Genomic DNA, 20,148 nt, shown 5'->3' with positions numbered 1-20,148 from the left:
CAAAAAAAAAAAAAAAAAAAAAAAAAAGACTAAAGTGTTAATCCCCTCCTAACTTAAGCCTCTGATCAATGCTGAAGAACAATGTTAAAAATCATAAGTGTACTAAAATGGGGAAAAGCAGCTCAAAATAAGATATTACATAACATAGGTTGGTTACAATTTTTTTTTTTATTTACAAGTTTAGATGTACAGTTTTACATGGGTTACTTGTATAAAGTGGAAAAAAAAATAAAAAAAAAAAAAAAAAACCAGAATTTGCTCCTTCAAAAAACTAAAACGATGGTATATTAAATTACGCTTAGAAATCAAAGTGCCGGAAGGAAAACCTTTTTATGTCATTAGACGTTGTCAAACTCCTACCCGTCTGTGAATCTGCTCAATGTGGCTCTGCCATGTTGTAGGACCCCCACATAATGGACAACCTCTAGGGTCTACTCTGTATAGTGTGATTAAATGTCAATGTAATTAAAATATATTTCTCAGTTGATTTCTGGTGTCCTTATGCACTTTGCATGAAGGCTTCCACTTTTGCGATAAGGCAAGAAACACAGGTTAACACTATTGTTCAGGTTCTCTGGAAAGTAAGAGCAGCCACCTGTTTGGTTACTACACCCCCACCTTACCCCTTCAACTAGTTTAATATATCCCCTCCAGAGTTGTGCAAAGAAAGTCCATGTCTAACTATGGGAACCTTGCGGCCATTGTGCAGCAGCGCTACCTAAAAACCGCCAATCAGGCAGAACAGAAGTTTAAGGGTATGTGCGCACGTTGCTTTTTACCTGCTTTTTACCTGCTTTTTTGCTGCTTTTTCTTCTGCGCTGTTTAATGCCAAAATGGATGTGTTCTTCTATTCAAGCAAAGTCTATGGGAATTTGGGTTTCTTGTTCACACTATGTTGTTCAAAATGCTGCCTTTTTGTGGCAGAACTTTGGTCAAAAACTCAGCTTTTCAAAGAAGCAACATGTCAATTGTTTTTGCCATTTGGGTTTTGCACTGCAAAGCTGAGTTTTTGACCAAAGTTCTGCCACAAAAAGGCAGCATTTTGAACAACATAGTGTGAACAAGAAACCCAAATTCCCATAGACTTTGCTTGAATAGAAGAACACATCCATTTTGGCATTAAACAGCGCAGAAGAAAAAGCAGCAAAAAAGCAGGTAAAAAGCAGGTAAAAAGCAACGTGCGCACATACCCTTAGCGCAGGGAGAAAAATTTGTCTTGTAAACATTTACCGATTTGTAAAAAAACAAAAAAAAAACCACCCCCAAAAAAACCCAACACAAGCCTGTTTCCTTTCCGATAAAGGGCAACAAAGTGGGGACAAAAAAAAAAAAAAAAAAAAGGAGCAACACAATTAAATTAAGAACAATGTTTTACCCAACCCGCAAATCCACAAACAGGAAGTCAAGGTGGTCATTAAAATATAAAGCCTGATAAAACCAAAATAAAAGAAAAAAAACAATAAAAAAAAAAGTCCACATGAGCAGCGTTACCAGCCCAATGTCCTTGTCTGGGGTCAGACTCGTCAGTCCATATTCACCAGAGACACAGATGGAGGTGGATGCTCTCGTATAACGGTGAATGACTGGATTGGAGAACTTTTTTTTTGCAAGTAACCCACGTACGGTACATTTGTTTTCAACACGAATGCTCTCAGGTGTCCGAGGGGAGAGGGAGAAAAAGCGTCAGCTGGGGCTAAGGAAGTCAGTGACAGCACAACAGCCATTTTGCAGTTGATGTAAATGTAAAGATTCTAGCAAGAGGAAGATCACTCAAACACTTCTTATATAATCGATGTTTCCTCCTGATCAGAGTGTTCATATACAAGGGCCAGTGTCAACAGTCACGCCAGCTCTGTTCCACTATTGCGGAAACCCTTTTTTCATATTCGCGCTTGTTTTCTTGGTACAGTTGAGCTGCCTGGCTGTTTGCAGGACTGTTTGGGTTTGGTTCATCCAGCAGAGACTGTAAAAGAAGAGAAGGTGGTTACACATTGTGTGACGGAGTCAGTGTGAGGTATACAGTATGTAAACTGCACCTTACCTGTATAGAGGTTAAAATGGAAGATACATCATATGTTGGACTCCAACGATTCTGAAGAATGTCCAAACATATACTGCCATCAGCATATACTGAGGGGAGAACAGAACGAGTGTCAGAAACCCACAATACAGGCACTGTCCCAATCACAGCTAAGGGCAACACCAAGAATATAATATATACACTATGTACATACACATTAGTACCTGGAACCTTTAAACAGTACCAATAAACATATCGAAAAACAGCTGGATACTTTTATTTGCCCCATTCAAACTGGATTTTCTCAAACCAGAGGGACAAGTGCTTGAAGGAGTTGTCCGGACTAATATGATAAGTCTGCAGTCACTATGTGTAACTGACTGCACACTTATGAATCCTCCCAGTGCACACTGTTCACTGGCAGGATTCAACAGTTTTTGAACTAGGAATGGCGATCATATGCCAATAATTGTGATTATATGCATGTTCCTGGCCAGAACCCGACTAGTGGGCCCAGCCTCACCCAATACAAGTGTATGGAGTGGTTGTGTGACTAGTGGGTGCAGCCTCACCTGTATGGAGTGGGTCTGTGACTAGTAGGAGCAGCCTTGCCCAATACACTTAGAGCAAAGCCGCATCAATTAATTGGGTTCTGGCTGGGAACACCCATATCACACAATAGTGGGTCATATGACTGTCGTTTCCAGCTCAGAAACCAGCAAATCCTTGTAGCGCACAGTGTGCGCACTGGCAAGATTCACAAGTCTGTAGTCACATAGCATGACACAAATAAGTGTGCAATATCTCTTAGACCAGACAACCCCTTTAATGTAGGTGACCTCTCAAGCTTCACCAGTAGAGCGACATGTATATCCATTTCTATCATTTAACTTTATTTCCTTGAAGTCCAGCATAGCAATCATCGTGCCGGTCTGCTCCTCCCTGCCGACACACGTCTGTTATGCTGAACTTCAAGGAAAGTACAAGTTGACACTGGTGAATGCTACTTTGTTTTTCCTTTTCTTGAAGATTTTTTTTTTTTTTTTTTTTTACACTTTCTAGCAAACTTTTTTGTTTCCTCTAGAAAATTTGAGTCTTACAATAAAAAAAAAAAAATCAGCCTGGAAGGAAAATTTAACCATTAAAAATGTGGAAATGTCATTTTTTCGTCTTTATTTTCCTACTATTCTTTCAAGTGCCATATTAGCTTATTTATGGCTCCAAGAGCTGTAGTATTAAATGGCACTCATTTAACCATATATTGTATTATAAAAACCGAAAACAATCCAAGTTTCATGAATTTGTGGAAGAAGGAGCTACAGACCAGTAACCGTGTTTATGTTGATGGAGCTATACGAGTGCATAGCAATTAGTTTCAATTTTTTTTGGGTGCCCCACCAGCAGCTGTTAGAGGCGAGTCCAGGCTATGTGTTAGTCAATATCTGCACGGTATGGATCCCTGAGCCAGCTATCAAATTGTAGCGTGCATGTATGGCAGATGTCTGTAAGTGGTTAAAATATGTTATATTAAAAAAAAAAATAAAAAAAATTAAAAAAAAAAGGGAAAAAAAAGGGCGTTTAAGTTTTTTTTATTTTAATTTACTTTAGTTCCTTTTAGGAACCTGCATTGCTCATGATATTGCAGTATATAGTATAAGTAGTTCTTAAATGAAGCCCAACCTGAACGCTTATCAGGATATAAACTACAGGAATGCATTAATTTATATCATTTATAGAGTCTTATAAATAAAGCGGCACGTTTTATGGGATAATCCCTCATTGAGGGAAGTGTTACACTCAGATTTGATAGATCAGTGATCTGCAGTTCACAGGACAGGCAAGATGGCAGTCATTTAGTTATTTGTAATGAACACACTGGCAACTGAGCTATTTAAATCCCACAGTGTAGGATAAAACAGCTGTTAGAGGCCGATGCTGGCTTGTGAAATGCAGCCGGCATCTGCCAGATATGGAGCAGTCTCCACTCCTGAATCCGTTCTATACACTCCGCACACAATCTGATAAAAAAAAAAAAAAAAAAAAATAAAAAAAAAATACAGGTCAAAACAAAAACAAAAAAAAAAAAAAAAAAAACATTGTCCATGCAAATTATGCTTAAAAAAAAAAAAAAAAAAAAAAAAAAAAAAAAGGTATCAGACTGATTTCATAAAAGCAAATTGCCTGTCCCCTCTGCTCCCGTTCTGATGCTTATCCAGGAGGTCCCCACTGAATCCTATTTTTTGGTCCTGCATTGACAAACTTGAAAGTAACAGGAGAAAAAAAAAACAAAAAAAAACCAAACACAAGACAAAACAGGTCAGCATTGGCCATTTCCTTCCATTAGTGTGTGTGAGCAGCAAAAAACAGGAAGCAGGAACTGGGTAAGCCTCAGACCGAGGACAGGAGATGGGGAGAGTTCTCTCCCCTTTTTTTTTTGAGGGGAATGGAGTTTAGATCAGCCCTTAAAAACAAAGATACTGGTAGGCCACTATAATAATATACTTAGAATAGAAAACCAAAAGACGCAGAAGTAAAAGCAATTAATGAACAAACTACATTTTGTTGATTAAAATTATAACACGTAGACAAACAGAAGCACACTAAAAGATTGTACAAAGACCAAAATGTAAATACAATTATTAGAATAGTCCACTAGAGGGCAGTGGTGTACACCCAAACCCATGATTAAAGAAGTGGTTCCCCCCTATTCATTATTGGCCACTCCACCCACACCCCAGTGACTCAGAACAGGGCTGGCTGCAGTGATGGTCAGGTGAGCAGGAAGTTGATGTGACCTCACAGGATCTGAGGTCAAGGAGCCCGGGGTCAGGCGATTAAGGGGGGGCATGGGGAGAGCGGTCCGCAATAGCGCCTCTCACAGGCACTATTAGCAACACAAGGTGTTTTAGAGAAACCTTGTTTCTCAGCATAATACTGATATAGCCAATACTGAATATGGGTGAACCACCTCTTTAATACAGGTAAGCATATAAACATGACATTTTATTTGTAATCAAAGGGCAGATAAAGTACTACAGTGGTCAGAGCATGAGTTTAGTATGTGATCTATAATAGACAGGTATTTAAAGTGGAAGTACATCTGAAAATTACATCTGTCAGGTAAATTCCAAGTGGTCCCACATGTAACACTATACCAACCCAACATATGGTCCAGGGCAAACATTTTATGTTATATGTTTACCTATATTAAAATCATAGGGTTAGGTGTACACCACTGCCATCTAGTGGACTATTTTAGTAAATTCTATTTACGTATATTTTGTCTTATTTTTAGTGAGCTATCTATTCTAGTTCAGGGTTGTTACGGTAAGTATATTCAGTTTGTCTGTTATGAAATATAACATTTTAATCAAATATACCATTTGTTCATGGTTTCTTTTGATTTCCTTTAAAAAACAAAATAGTTTTTATCCGCTGGAGAATATCTTTCAATTCAACAATTTTTTCTCTTCAAAGTAGTGATACAAAGCTGCTTCATGAAGTTTAGCATAGGATCTGCATTATGGCATTTGGTGGAAAACACCATGATCAGGAATCACACAGCATATAATTACATTTGGTGAAAAAGGATGAAAAACAAACAAAAAAAACCCCAAACACCTGAATAAAAAACCCCAACAACAAAACAGCTGACCTGCCCACTGCCCTGAACGCACAATCCTACATAGGATACTCCCATTTTTCCCCATGATTTGCTTCTCCTATGTCTATGGCTGGTATCTTACAACTAATGACTATAGACAGTCATGTATGATATAGTCATCCAGGTTAAAGTACACAGCAGTCAGTTACATTTTCCTTCCACTCTGCACTTGGAGTAGAAACGCAACTAAAATGTAAAAAAAAACAAAAAAAACACACCACACAAAAACACCTGCACTTACCATTTGGATGAAACATTTTTGATACAAATCGCACTGTGGGTGGTTTATTAGGATATTCTTCTGTAAATTCTATCGTAAGTTTAAAGGTTCCTACAAAACAGATAAGAGTATTGGCTTAAAAGAACATGAATATACATACTTACATACAAAGATTATACAAAGCATCAGTACTGGACAAATCCTATTGCAATTAGAATAACATCACAGAAATAACTTCTTGAAAGATCTGTTTGCACGCACTGGATCTAATGCGGTGGTTTGGCGGTGCAGCGTAGTCATCTAGCAGGTACTGTTGGGGCACTGCTACATAGACCATCATACAGACATGGCCGTATGACACAGCCACACCAAGAACCGGTATAATTGGTTGGAAGGTTAAGGGGGGAGGGGAAGAGGTCAGGTGTGATTGTAGTGGAGTCCATGTTAAAGGGAACCTGTCAGGCGCAATATGCAACCAGAACCACGAGCAGTTCTGGGTGCATAATCCCTGCCTAACTGTCCCTGTATGTAGCAGCATAGAGATCTTTAGAAAATGTATTTCTAAAGATCCTTTAAGATATGCTAATGAGCGCAGGGACTAGTTGCAAGGGTGTTCATTCCTGCAGCCTTAGGCTATGTGCGCACGTAGCGTACTGTCCCTGCAGAAATTTCTGCAGTGATTTGAACCGCACACGTGTGCTTCAAATCGCTGCAGAAAGTCCATAATGAAAAGAAAAAAAAAAGCCGATTTCATGCGCTGAGTGCAGCCTCTCCCATAGACAGAGTGGGGGATGCATGCAGAGCGCACGGAATAAGTGACATGTCACTTCTTAGAACACGCACTTCAGGCAGCAGCCAAAGCGCTGCGCTCTAATACGCCACGTGATTATGCTGGGGACGCAGGACACATGCAGTTACGCTGCAGTGCAGATCACAGCGTAACTGCATACAAATACGCAACGTGCGCACATTGCCTTAGTATGTCCCTGTGGGCGCGCTAACATGCTATTCAATACCCAGCATCATAAGCAGTGATACCTGTGTCCATTTTCATCTTTAGAACGCCGGGCTTGGGGTCAGTGCGCATGATCAGAATGCCCAACACTGCCACTCATGCGCACTATGAAGCCGAGCACCGCATCCCGGCTTCAGAAAAGGTCTAATACACATGACGAGAAGTCCCGGGACTTCTGATCATGCACACTTGCCCTAAAGACGACAAAAGGTACGCGCGTCACCGCCGATTATGATGCTGGGCAATAAGCAATGAATAGCATGTTCGCATGCCACTGTGAGCGTGCTAACTTGCAAAGAGAGCAGAATGAGCGCAGGAATGAACTACCTTGTGACTAGTCCCTGCGCTCATTAGCATATTATTAAAATGTACCTTTAGAATACTTTTCTAAAGATCTCTTTAGCTAGGCTACTAGATACAGGGACAGTTAGGCAGTGATTAGCAATGTGCACACATAACTGCTCGTGGCAGTTCTGGCTGCATATTGCACCTGACAGGTTCCTTTCAACATGGACTCCACTACAATCACCTGCACCTGACAGGTTCACTTTAACGCCACACAAAAAAAAAAAAATAAATAAATAAAAATGGTATTATACCAATTTCTTGAACATATTGCTGTAATAGCATCCCAGCCATTCCAATTCAGACTGAGAAACAAAATGCAGGGTCCAAAGCCACTGCCATCAGCAGAATGCACTGAAGGTACAAATGTCACAAGCGCTGTGTTAATGCCACACATTGTGACTTCATTAGCAGAGGACCTTTCCCTCTCCAAACATGTTCGTTTTACAAAACTTGTATTCCCCATAATAATTCTAGAGCAGTTTTTCCTATAACTATTGTGTTCCCATTATTCCTCCAGAAACGTTGTGGATAAATTGACAACTGGGTGTTCCCATTTCTGGTAAAATGGGCGTGTCAGTTGTCTGGTACGATCAGCACTGATTGGCCGGTGTCAGGGACACGCCTCTAGTGAGTAACTCCCAAACTGTCACAAATTTCTTTGGAGGAATGAGGATGTCCCAGAACAAAGTAGCTGTTGGTTAACAGACGTTCCCCAAATGTTCCTGAACCCGTGTCCTTCATGCACAGAGCGGTATATACACTGCTTTACTTTACAAGGCTCTGTGATTACACAGCACTGAACTATTTGCACAGGCTGCAGGACCGGTTCTTGTAAATGTCAGCATAAGCGTCCTGCACAATGCAGGGTGTCGTGTGGTATCTGCACTCACATCCACCGAGCAGGTGACTATGCTCAGAGAACACACCCTCTGGGGTAAGGACCGGCACCCAGAATTACACAACCACTATTGCCCACAAGAGCGCCAACCACTCGCAGCGATGTTTTGCTTCCCCCCCCCCCCCCCCCCCAGAAGCTGTGGAACAATAAAACGTACATCAATTGATCGCACTGGAGCCGTCAGTGTTTGTGCACCCATTCCTTTAATATCAGACAGTCGTTGAATAATCATTGCGGCAGACATGGACGGCATGCACTGCACGACCAGCTGTGTATGGGCCTGTCTGATTATTTAGGGACAGCCATTACAAACAGGAACAGAAGATTAGGCACACAGCTATATATTGTGCATTAGTATACAGCCAAACAGTGCAGCCGAATCTCCACCTGCCACAATGGCCAATTATCTCATAATTGTGTGATCATCAGCCCCACCGGGTGGATGGATCTTCTGCCGACACTGCATTATCCGGATCTACCAAGACAGATAATGCTTGTATAAGTGGTGCTGAAAACGGTATATGGATTATCCAATACCAACCTACTGATGACCCATCCTAAGACATTCACAGATCAATACTGATGACCTGACACCCCCACTAGTCAGCTATTAACAAAACCTGTGGCACCCGGACCAGCACAGCACTGCACAGGGTATATGAGAATGGCCAGCACACATCGTACCGACCTGTGCTGCCATGTTCACTGTTTAGATCTGAATAGAGCTGATTAACGGGGGTATTGAGTGTCAGACTTAATCTGATATTGAGGACCTAGGGACAGCTCATGTCAGTCCTGGACAACACCTTTAAAGGGAAGCTGTCAGCAGGTTTTCGCTATGCAAGCTGAAAACAGCATGCTGCAAGGATTAAATGTAGAATTCAGGGACGCCTGTCTTGTCAAGGTCTGATCTCCATTTGCCATGTTTCTTTAAGCAGCAGAATTTCATTGCTAGGACTACAATGTCACAGTAGTCCAGCACACCCCCTTCATCTGATTGACACCTCACTGTCAAAGTATAATGTCCACAGAGAGCCTGGTAAAGGTGGGGACAGCTCTCAGCTCTGCTACATGGCTAAATCTAAAGATTCTGATTGTGTCAGAACAGTTGCACCCAGTAGTCTAAGTGGTACACTGTTGGATTCAGGATCTCTTTGCCTACATCATGCTGCTCTCAGATTACGTAGCAAAAAAGACAAAAAAAACCTGCTGAGAGATTCCCTTTTTAAGACTTTAAAGTGAACCTGTCAGGTGCAATATGCACCCAGAACCATGAGCAGTTCTGTGTGCATATTGTTAATCCCTGCCTATAGTAGCATACATACAGATCTTTAGAAAAAGTATTTCTAAAAGATTTTATGATATGCTAATGAGGCCCAGCGACTAATTGCAAGGGCGTTCGATACTTCCCTTGGCTAGTTGGCCCTCATAACATGCTAGCATGTCTCTGTGGGTGTACTAACATGCTAATGAACGCACACTGACACTGCACATACCACACTCTTCATAGCAACCGGCGGAGGATGGATGCATACAGTACATGATCCGGAGTCCCAGGGACTTCCGATCGCATGCACTAAACTGATGCCGGGTGTAAGCTTCCGGGCTTCAGTAAGGTAGTGTGCATGACTGAAGGTGCTGAGGACTACGGATCATGCGCAGTGCGCATCCATCCTCCGCCGGCCGCCATGAAAAGTGAGGTATGTGCGGAGTCGCTGTGCATTCATTAGCATGCTCCTGTGGGCGTACTGTGTGGGCCAACTAGCCAAGGGAAGTAACGCCCTTGCAACTAGTCGCTGGCCTCATTAGTATATCATATGGGATCTTTAGAAGTACTTTTTCTACAGATCTTTATCTACGCTACTATAAGCTGGGACTGCTAGGCAGGGATTAGCAATATACACCCAGAACTTCTCATGGTTCTTGGTGCATATTGAACGTGCCAAGTTCCCTTTAAACATAGCACCACCATAAGTCAGTCTGTAAAAATTTTGATTGCCCTTGGTCAAGTTATCATACAAAAGACGCTATACACAACAGAATGCCTCCATCCATACAGAAACCATCTGGGTGGTGTGGAGGGAAAGACCTTTCCTTAGTCCAGCATGGCTGTAGTTTGATGTACAACGCAGGGTTTACAAAGACATGGTGTGGAGTGGCGACGGCGTGGCACGCTGCAGTCCTATCTGCAATCCAGTGATCAGCAAGTCACTATATTCAGATAAGGCTGCTTTCACACATCTGGTTTTAGCCGAGCGGCACAATACAGCGCTTTGCAGAAAAAAAAACGCAACCTTTTTTTGCCGCCGGTTGCGGGTTTTTTTTCTGCATAGACTTGCATTAGCGCTGTATTGTGCCGCATGGCCTTGCGTTGCATCCGGTTTTTGCCGGATGCGGCATATTTAGTCAATGCGGCGGCCGGAACGTTGCGTGGCACTTTTGTGCGACGAAAGAAACGCATTGCGATTTACAATGCAAGCCTATGGACGCCGGATGCATTTTTTTTTGCACTGCACATGCTCAGTATCAAGCCGCATCCGTCAAAAAATGGACGGGCCGCATGGAAAAACTTATGCAACGGATCCGTTTTTTTTGCCGCATCCATTGCATAGGTTTTTGAGCCGGATTGAGCCGCACTGCAAAAAACGGATGTGTGAAAGCAGCCTAAGACAGCAATGTCTGAGGGAAAGCTCCTCAAGGGCAAGTTCAAAGGGCAATCGTCTGGCAGATTTCTATGATTTTACCAAATCTTTTCCATATTCTATGAAAGATCAGTGGAATTCTCCCTTTGTAATGCACTGGAAGAATCAGTGGTTTCATTGCAGATATTGAAGAGGATGTGCAGCAAAACTCAGCAGCATCTCAATTCTGCTCAGACCCTGTCCTGTGTGGACATGCCCGTAACACTCACCAAGCACAGAATTATCAGATCATATGAATAAGATTCTACAGGAACCGGACCACAAACATGCTAATTACAGGAACTGAGCCGCTGGAATTACAGACCCAGCTCTTCCGGTAATTATGTGGGTCATAACGCATGCAGGGGGTGGAGAGAATACTGAGAGGCAGAAGTAAATATCAAATAATGGAAATTATAAAAATAGCGTACCATCTTCAAATGGCGTTCCTTCTGGCCTGTGGAAGAGTAAGAAAAATTATTAGAAATTACAAATGTCATTCCTCCTGCAAGATCTACAAAAGGCCATTGTACAGTATCGTTCTGGAAATAACGAAGGTCTTATTCACATGTCTGTTTGCAGATGGTAAAATAGTACGTCTGTTTTTGATTTGTGTCATGAGCCAAAATTATGAATTCCGCACAAAAGATAGTTTCACCTGACAAACGAGAGTTTCGCTCGTTCATTGGGTGATTGACAGCGCGCTTGCATTGCAAGATTAAATGGAGCAGCATCAGACTTACAAGCATTTGCCAACACACGTGCATGGCCATTTTCTGGATAATTTGCATTTGGACAGTCTAATATGAATGCAGGTGTATAATTATAGAAATATATACACACATGCAATGACCGCGGTCGCAGAGGTCGCCACTGCGACCGGGCCCGGCAGCCGCTCTGCAGAGTGAGGATCCGTGATGAGGATTGTGGGCTTACGTACATTGGCCAATTTACAAACTAATACCTCACATATTTTATATGTATTTTTTGCACTTTGACTATGCGGGGTGCAGCCGGGCCTCTTAATACGGCCGTGCATAGTGGAATTTCTGTCCCTTGCGTGCTGCAGTGAGTAGTGTCCGGGTAACCCGCCTAATCTAATAGTAAGGGCGTGGTAATAGGTTGCTGGCTGGACACCATGCGCATACAAGTGTGAACAGTGCCCTATGCGCGCCACTGGTGTGCAATTTACCTTGCACCTGTGAAGTGTTCATGTTGAGAGGCTTGTCTGCATCCTGTTTGTGCATTAGATGTGTTGGCCTGGGCTAACTGGACTGGTTGCCCTTTTTTACCCTTTATACTATATTGAAGGCTATGTGGGGGCCATTATAGTATTTGGAGAACTATATACAAGGGGGACAAAGATACAAGCATGGGATGGTAATGTTTTGTGGTGAGGGGGAAAAAGGCTCTTTCCCTCAGCACCCAGCTTTCTCATGCTCTGCTATACATCTCTCAGCACCCAGCTTTCCCATGCTCTGTTATGGGAAAGCTGGGTGCTGAGGGTAAGATGTGTAGCAGAGCATGGGGAAGCTGGGTGCTGAGGACAAGATGGATATGAACATAGGATAGCTGGGTGCTGATAGAAAGAGGGATTTCAGATCATGGGAAAGCTGGGTGCTGAGGGTAAAAGCCAAGTGTCAGCGTCATTATCCTGTACACCGAGTGTCAGTGTTATTATCCCGTACCCTAAGTGTCGGGGTACGTAGAGGGGGGGCCCTGGTCCAAATTTCGCATCAGGGCCCATCAAACTCTAGTTACGAATATAATATATTATATATAATATATTTTTTTTTTAAGGTTTCAGCAGTAAGAGGATGCAATGATATATTCTAATAAGGAAGAACCCTAAAGTATTGAAGATGTATTCAAATGTATTCAGTTCAGGATGAGCAGAGCCAAGAGAAAAATCAGTTCCACATCTCATCCCTGAGGACTACCATGCTTGGGTGCTCTATGCTCATTAAGAGAAGCTGGATTGCTTGGGTGGGCGCAACTCGAGTACAAGGGAAGTCAATGGGGAACGCAAGCATTTTCCTAAGAAATCTTGAGGAAAAAGTGCTCGAGTTTCACACTGACTTCTATTCGTCGAGTACTCGAGTCGCTCACATCCAAGCACCAACTGCATTTAAGTATTGAGCACCCGAGCATGGTAAGCTCGCTCATCACTAATGATATAGAACATGTGAACAGGCATCATAGATAATTGGTAACTGGTCTGTGGAGACGGGAAGGGGGAGACGGGAAGGGGGGGGGGGGGGGGACAAAAAAAAAAAAAAACACAAACGATTCCACATGTATGTGAAACAGATGTCTGAGGGAGGCAGACCGGGCCTGTCTCCTCATTTCTCCATCAGCTGGTCCAGATCTGCAGCTGCAGTGAGGATCTAGAAGGGCCATTGGGATCCTAGACTGGATACATGCCATAAGCACCTCTGGACCAACACCGGAGACAACAGACAAGGTATCATACAGATAAGGGGTGGGGACGTGTATGGAGAGGGGAAGCACATAGATTTGATCCTCCTCCCAAGTATTTTTTTGAAAGAGTTGTCCAATTTAAATAGGTATTACCATCCCATAAAGCAATAGCATATCCCTAGCAAACGCCACCAGTTTACGATTCCCCCTAGTTTACATTGTGATTCCCCCTATTCCAGAAATCCCACCAAGGGCAACATCTGGAAGAAGTCTATGTTCTCCCCATGTTTGCATGGGTTTCCTCCCACACTCCAAAGACATACTAATAGGGAATTTAGATTGTGAGCCCCGATGGGGACAGTGATGCTTATGCGCTAGGGAACTTCTAGCACTATAAATTATTATTATTTACACAGCGGTATCCAGATAGAAAATTCACATCAGAATGGCTGATAATTACATCAGCCTCACTTGGTCTAAAATCTATTGAATAATAAAAGCAGTTTGTGGGTTTTTTTCAGGGGATTGGGGGGGGGGGGGGGTGTGAGGGGCGATTCAAATAGAAACCCTGACGTAGCGTTGGACAGCAAGCGTTGTATGTACATGAACCTAGCTCAACATCAACTACTGATGGGGCTAAATAGAGAGTGGGGCTAGGGGTATAAACCGTAATGGGCAATGGCCATCACTTATATGTACAGGATATACTATGCCACAAAGTACAACAAACACGTTATAGCACATGAACCAGGACACAATCATGCACTTTAGTATTTCAATGTATGACATTACATACTGAAAACCGCAGTGGTACCTTAATATGCCAGCATCGTGTGTGAAGCTAATATTATTGCTCAATTTTTAACACATTAATCCTCCCTCATTCAGACATAAGCAATTGTTCATATAGAGAGGGGGGGGGGGAGAGAATATATAAAAATAAAAACGTCCATGTATCATCCAAGTCTGAGTCCCAGTAGGTAGGTTTTTACCATCAGTGATTTTTTTTTTTTTTTTAAGAATGAATAAATTACAAAAAAAGTTTCCTTTACCTACTGTAAAGTTAATCACTGATCCAGATTTGTTTAGGTGATTTCATATATGACACTGATAAGGGGTGGGGGGAGAAGGGGGAACACAAAAAAAAAAAAAAAAACCACGACGTGTCCGTGATTTTTTTTGTGGACGCAGTCTGCGTGTTCTGGCCGTTAAAATTATGGAAAGAAAAAAAAAAAAAAAAAAGACAGCCACTGCGGATATCAATGTGAAGGTGGATATCACTAAAGATTGTCAATCTCCTGATTATATCCAGAGCTGGTCATGGATTAGCTTTTTTTTTCCCCTTTATGCTCGACCATGATTTTAGCTGGTCCATCAACAAAGTTGTCTATGGAATCGGGGAGATTGACTATGACGTCTGCCGTCAGGTGGCATTACCACCCCCAAGATCCTATTATTCCACCCTAGAAAAATAGAGCCGCACACCGTTTATTCCTACCCACACTATAGAAAAACGTTCAAGCAGCGAACACACAGATGGGGGGAGTTTGAGCAGATAGCCGGCAAATATTATAGTTTCTATGACCACCTTGAAGTGGTTATCTGGAGTTTACAGGAATCCACATGGGAAGAACAAAAAATACCACCCCGCAAAGAAAAAATAAAATAATTGTAAAATGCAGATTATGCCCCAGTCCTGCATTGCCGGCCCAATCAGGCCTCTATACAATAGGCTTCTACTATATTAAATGCATTGAATATTTTTATTTTATTTTTTTTACATTTTAGTGCAAAAAAAAAAAAAAAAAAAAAAAAAAAAAGGTTTTTGAAAAATCAAAGCAAGTTTGACACTCCCAAAATGCTTTTTAGCCTATGCCGCGATAGAGGGGACTTCACCTCTACGAAAGTCACACTACACTGTACATGTTAACTGTGCCTGTGAACATAATCCATGTGCAAAGAAAGGTCTTTGGTGCACCCATAGCATGGCCGTGAGTTGGGTGCACTGACACCTGTCATTGCGTCTCATGGTACTGTCCTAGTGAACACTGCCCCAGGGGTGCGCACAGATAGTGGACGTGCTGCACGTGTACAGTTATTTTCACAAAAGCAGCAAGTAACACTGCTAATATATGTATGTGGGTGAAGTCCCCCATGTCCATCACTGTATGATGAGTCTAAAAAGGCATGGGGAAATATAGTGCACAAGCACAAATATATATAAGTACATATAAATAAACACCCCTTACTTCTGACTTCATCACATGCATTTTTTTTGTTTAAAAACACACACCTGTGGCATTATGGGGGTAGAGATGGCAGCACTGCAGAGCTTTCACCAATGCTCCCACACAATAGCATTGCAGAGGGCAATGGACAATGAAACAGTCATGTCAAAGGATCACATCACTATAAGATATTTACTATATGGACATCCCCTTTTAAAATACTATGTCCCATGTGTAAATTTTGAAAAATGAATACCAGTGTTGGTTATGATGGCACAGGGTCCTGGGGCTGGCGTGACACACGGCACACGAGCAACAGAGGGACTCAGTGTCAACAATGCTGAAACAATGGCAGTACAGGTGCAAAGACTATTTTTTTTTTGTGTTTCACACTCCAGAGATACAGCAGGTAAAAAAGGGACCGCCCTGTAACCGCTCTCAAAAAGTGACAGCAGCATTTTAAGTCGTCAAATAGCAGCTACCAGGAGAGACCTGATCATGCCATACCTCTCCTAGTAAATCCTGAAAATGGGAAATAAAATTCAGAGTGGGTGACAAACAAAAAAACCCCCAAAACCTAGAATTCCAGTATGACCAGAAAACTTGATTCTCTAGGTCAGTCCAATACTGTATTAGCGCATGAACTTTTTTCTATCATAGTGGTTAAAAAAAAAAAAAAAAAAAAAAAAAAAAAAAAAAACACCTGAGACCCATAACCATTTCTTTTTTTTTTTTTAGGGGTGACAGTTGTATAAAGTCTGAAAAACATCAATACACGAATTTAATTTTTATTTTTCAACCCCTTAAAGAATTTACTTTATGGGTTGAGTAATTTTGTTTAATCTGACTATTACGGATGCAGCAAATATGTTGACTTTTTTTAGGATTTTTCTTCAGTTCCAAACATTAAAGCCTGAGCAGAGGACAGGGAGCAGCCGCAGGACCTGGGGAGGACAGGGAGCAGCCGCAGGACCTGGGGAGGACAGGGAGCAGCCGCAGGACCTGGGGAGGACAGGGAGCAGCCGCAGGACCTGGGGAGGACAGGGAGCAGCCGCAGGACCTGGGGAGGACAGGGAGCAGCCGCAGGACCTGGGGAGGACAGGGAGCAGCCGCAGGACCTGGGGAGGACAGGGAGCAGCCGCAGGACCTGGGGAGGACAGGGAGCAGCCGCAGGACCTGGGGAGGACAGGGAGCAGCCGCAGGACCTGGGGAGGACAGGGAGCAGCCGCAGGACCTGGGGAGGACAGGGAGCAGCCGCAGGACCTGGGGAGGACAGGGAGCAGCCGCAGGACCTGGGGAGGACAGGGAGCAGCCGCAGGACCTGGGGAGGACAGGGAGCAGCCGCAGGACCTGGGGAGGACAGGGAGCAGCCGCAGGACCTGGGGAGGACAGGGAGCAGCCGCAGGACCTGGGGAGGACAGGGAGCAGCCGCAGGACCTGGGGAGGACAGGGAGCAGCCGCAGGACCTGGGGAGGACAGGGAGCAGCCGCAGGACCTGGGGAGGACAGGGAGCAGCCGCAGGACCTGGGGAGGACAGGGAGCAGCCGCAGGACCTGGGGAGGACAGGGAGCAGCCGCAGGACCTGGGGAGGACAGGGAGCAGCCGCAGGACCTGGGGAGGACAGGGAGCAGCCGCAGGACCTGGGGAGGACAGGGAGCAGCCGCAGGACCTGGGGAGGACAGGGAGCAGCCGCAGGACCTGGGGAGGACAGGGAGCAGCCGCAGGACCTGGGGAGGACAGGGAGCAGCCGCTCTGTCAATTTAAGTATTTCAGGGTTTTTCTGGGAAGGGGAGAGAAACTTTCCTGAAATTGGAGACCAAGGGCTAAACCACACAGCATGAAAGTGAGTGTAGTGCGATAAAACAAAAAAAAAAAAAAACGCATTCCACTCGGACCAATATTAGCCTGTGTGCCAGCACCCATGAGCTATTTTCTCAGCCCTAATCGTACTGAGAAAACGATCGCAGCATGCTGCAGGTGAAATGCATGTCTTGTTTCTCTCACACCCATTCGAGACTATGGGGAGAGGGAAAGAAAAAAAAAAACAAAAAAAAAAAAACAAACCCCACTGCACTCGCAGTACACCGGTGTAATGAGAGTGCAGGGCAAGAATGGCAATAGCCGGCTACAAAAAGAAATCCCTCCCCAGCGTCAGCCACTGCCCGCCGCAGCAACGGAAATCAGAGCCCGCTCCGCTCCCTACCCACCCTGCACAGAGCCCGCTCCGCTCCCTACCCACCCTGCACAGAGCCCGCTCCGCTCCCTACCCACCCTGCACAGAGCCCGCTCCGCTCCCTACCCACCCTGCACAGAGCCCGCTCCGCTCCCTACCCACCCTGCACAGAGCCCGCTCCGCTCCAGGATGGATGTGTAAATCATGGAGTGGGCACGAGTCACCCACTACTCCCCCCCCCCAAACACTTTCCTAAATGCCACAGGTTTTTTTTTGTAGTAAGCCTATACTCTATCACTATTCACATGAATTTGGCTGTGGGGCTCACATTGCTCAATAATCAGTGGCCACTGACTGATGGGCTGCAGCGGTCACACATTGTGTAACAGGAGACCTAGCACCAACATCACAACCTGTTCAGGAGGAAAGTATGAGGGTGTTTTTTTTTAATTTTTCACCAGGGGCTACAGAATTTAAGAAGGGTTATCCAAGTGGTGGGCTGTGGGCACCCCTTTATGGGAGCCCATTCCCCCGCAGAATAGCTGAGCAGAGCCTCTCTCCATCAGCCCCATACTCCGTGAACAATGAGCACAGTGAGGAGGAGGCGGGGGGCTCGGGACCCCTGTGATTGGGACATATGTGCACTGAATCCCCCCGTTCCCGGCGCTGTGGTATAGCCTTACCCGAATATCACAGCGTTCCAGACCATGATGTTGTTCTCGGAGGGCGCACCACTCACTCCCGCGGGGGGGTCCTCTTGAAGCCTGGGGGGAGACACACAGCATGAGCTCGGGCGCACTCCCTTCCCTCCACCCCCCCGCGGCGTCTGTGCCGGCTCAGCTTCCACAGGGAGACGCCATTTTAGTCTCCCCACTTACCTTTTGAAATCTCTCATAAGGCGCCGTCTCGCTGGAGTTGACATTTGAAGCCTTTCAGGAAAATAAATAAAATGAAGGGACGGGAAAGTAACGTGGACGTGTCCGAGGGCTCTGTGCGACCTACGCCCTAAATACCACGGCGATCAACACCGCGAACCACGAAGCAAGGCCGGCGGCAGGAGCCTAACCTCTTCCGGGAGCTGCCGACCCTGGCGGAGGGATATAGGATTGCACAGCGACGGAAAGAAAAACAAGTCCTGCGCTTCGGACTCAACCACTATTAATAGGGGTGCCTAATAATGCTTCACCGGCTTCTGATTATTCTGACAGAGCTCTGACTGCTGTTGATCAACAATGTCTTGTGCAAACACTTGTACAATGACGTAAAAAGGTAATAGGATGTCTGTGGTTAGTAAGGCGATAAGCGGATACCTAGTGAGCAGCACGTACGTCCCCATTTTATTTTTGGTATGATCCGCAGAGTGTTGTCATCTAAACAGCTGCTCCACCAGCATGACGTCATTGGTTACCGCCCACCGAGAGTGAGTGACGTTTGGTCGCAGACGTGACGGACCTCAGTGTCTCCTGTCAGTACATGGCGTCCTGTCTGCTCGTCACACACCTGTTACTGGTGGGCTGCTCACCTGTGTGAGGGTCCCGGGTGTCCGCCCCTCCACTCTCATATTGACGACTTATGCTAAGTACGTCATATGCCGGCCCCTGACCGGAAACTGACCTGTATACCTGTCAATCTTTGACAGGCATTTACAACGCACCTGCAGGGGGCCCACCTGACTGCCCATTGGTATCCCTACGCCATCACCAGGTGCTGGTGGGTTGCCATGGCAGCCAGGGGTCTGCTGAAGACCCCCTTAAGCTCATAAACAGTTTACAGATAATAGAATATAAGGTTTATATAATCAATTATGTTACAAAAATACCCCTTTTAAAACTTTACTTTCAACACTATCTAAAAAACTCTCCCACCCGATCCGGACCAACGTGACGTCATCACGGGGCTCCAATCATTACCATGGCAACACGAGGTCATCATGATGACCTCTGGGTCAGTCAGCTCCGGCAAGCCTGTTAGCCTATGCCAGGGAGCATGGTCTGAGAGGCTTCTGTCAGTGCACCACTGACGGGTATAATGTATTGCAATGCTGATGTATTACCATACATTATACCATCGATTAGACTAATAAAAGATGTCTCATATAGGGACTAAGTAAAAAGGTAAAAATAAAAAAAAAAATTAAAAATACTTAAAAAAAAACAGAAAATGAAGAAAAAAAAGAAAAATATTATACCAGTAAATTCATATATTTATGTAAAAACAAAAAAAATTATACTCATTTGATATTACTGCGTCCACAACCGGATCTATAAAATGATCACTCTAGTTAACCCCTTCAGTGAACACCGTATAAAAAAAACTAGTAAAAATTATGTCTGTTCATCATACAGCTGATATAAAAGTGAAATAAAACATGATCAAAACATCATATATAGATAAAAATGGTATCGCTGAAATCCACATCTTGTTCAACATAAAACAAACTGCCATACAGCTCTGTCAGCAAAACAATTAAAAAGCTTCAG

At 44.1% G+C, this 20,148-nt stretch overlaps 1 protein-coding gene across 1 annotated transcript; it reads right to left on the bottom strand.

Annotated features, from left to right (window-relative positions):
- Positions 1–1,108: 1,108 nt before the first annotated feature.
- Positions 1,109–18,779, bottom strand: UBE2A (ubiquitin conjugating enzyme E2 A). The gene is made up of 6 exons (XM_075322680.1): positions 18,547–18,779; positions 18,352–18,432; positions 11,278–11,303; positions 5,926–6,015; positions 2,042–2,130; positions 1,109–1,963 (listed from the first exon to the last, which is right to left on the bottom strand). The coding sequence occupies exons 1-6, from the start codon at positions 18,588–18,590 to the stop codon at positions 1,835–1,837; spliced, it is 459 nt and encodes a 152-aa protein (XP_075178795.1). The 5' UTR covers positions 18,591–18,779; the 3' UTR covers positions 1,109–1,834.
- Positions 18,780–20,148: the final 1,369 nt, after the last annotated feature.

This window comes from Anomaloglossus baeobatrachus, chromosome 9 (assembly GCF_048569485.1).
Source record: "Anomaloglossus baeobatrachus isolate aAnoBae1 chromosome 9, aAnoBae1.hap1, whole genome shotgun sequence".
Classification (NCBI taxonomy): domain Eukaryota; kingdom Metazoa; phylum Chordata; class Amphibia; order Anura; family Aromobatidae; genus Anomaloglossus; species Anomaloglossus baeobatrachus.
Note: the sequence above shows the minus strand (reverse complement) of the source record. Positions and strands in the feature narration are given on the sequence as shown.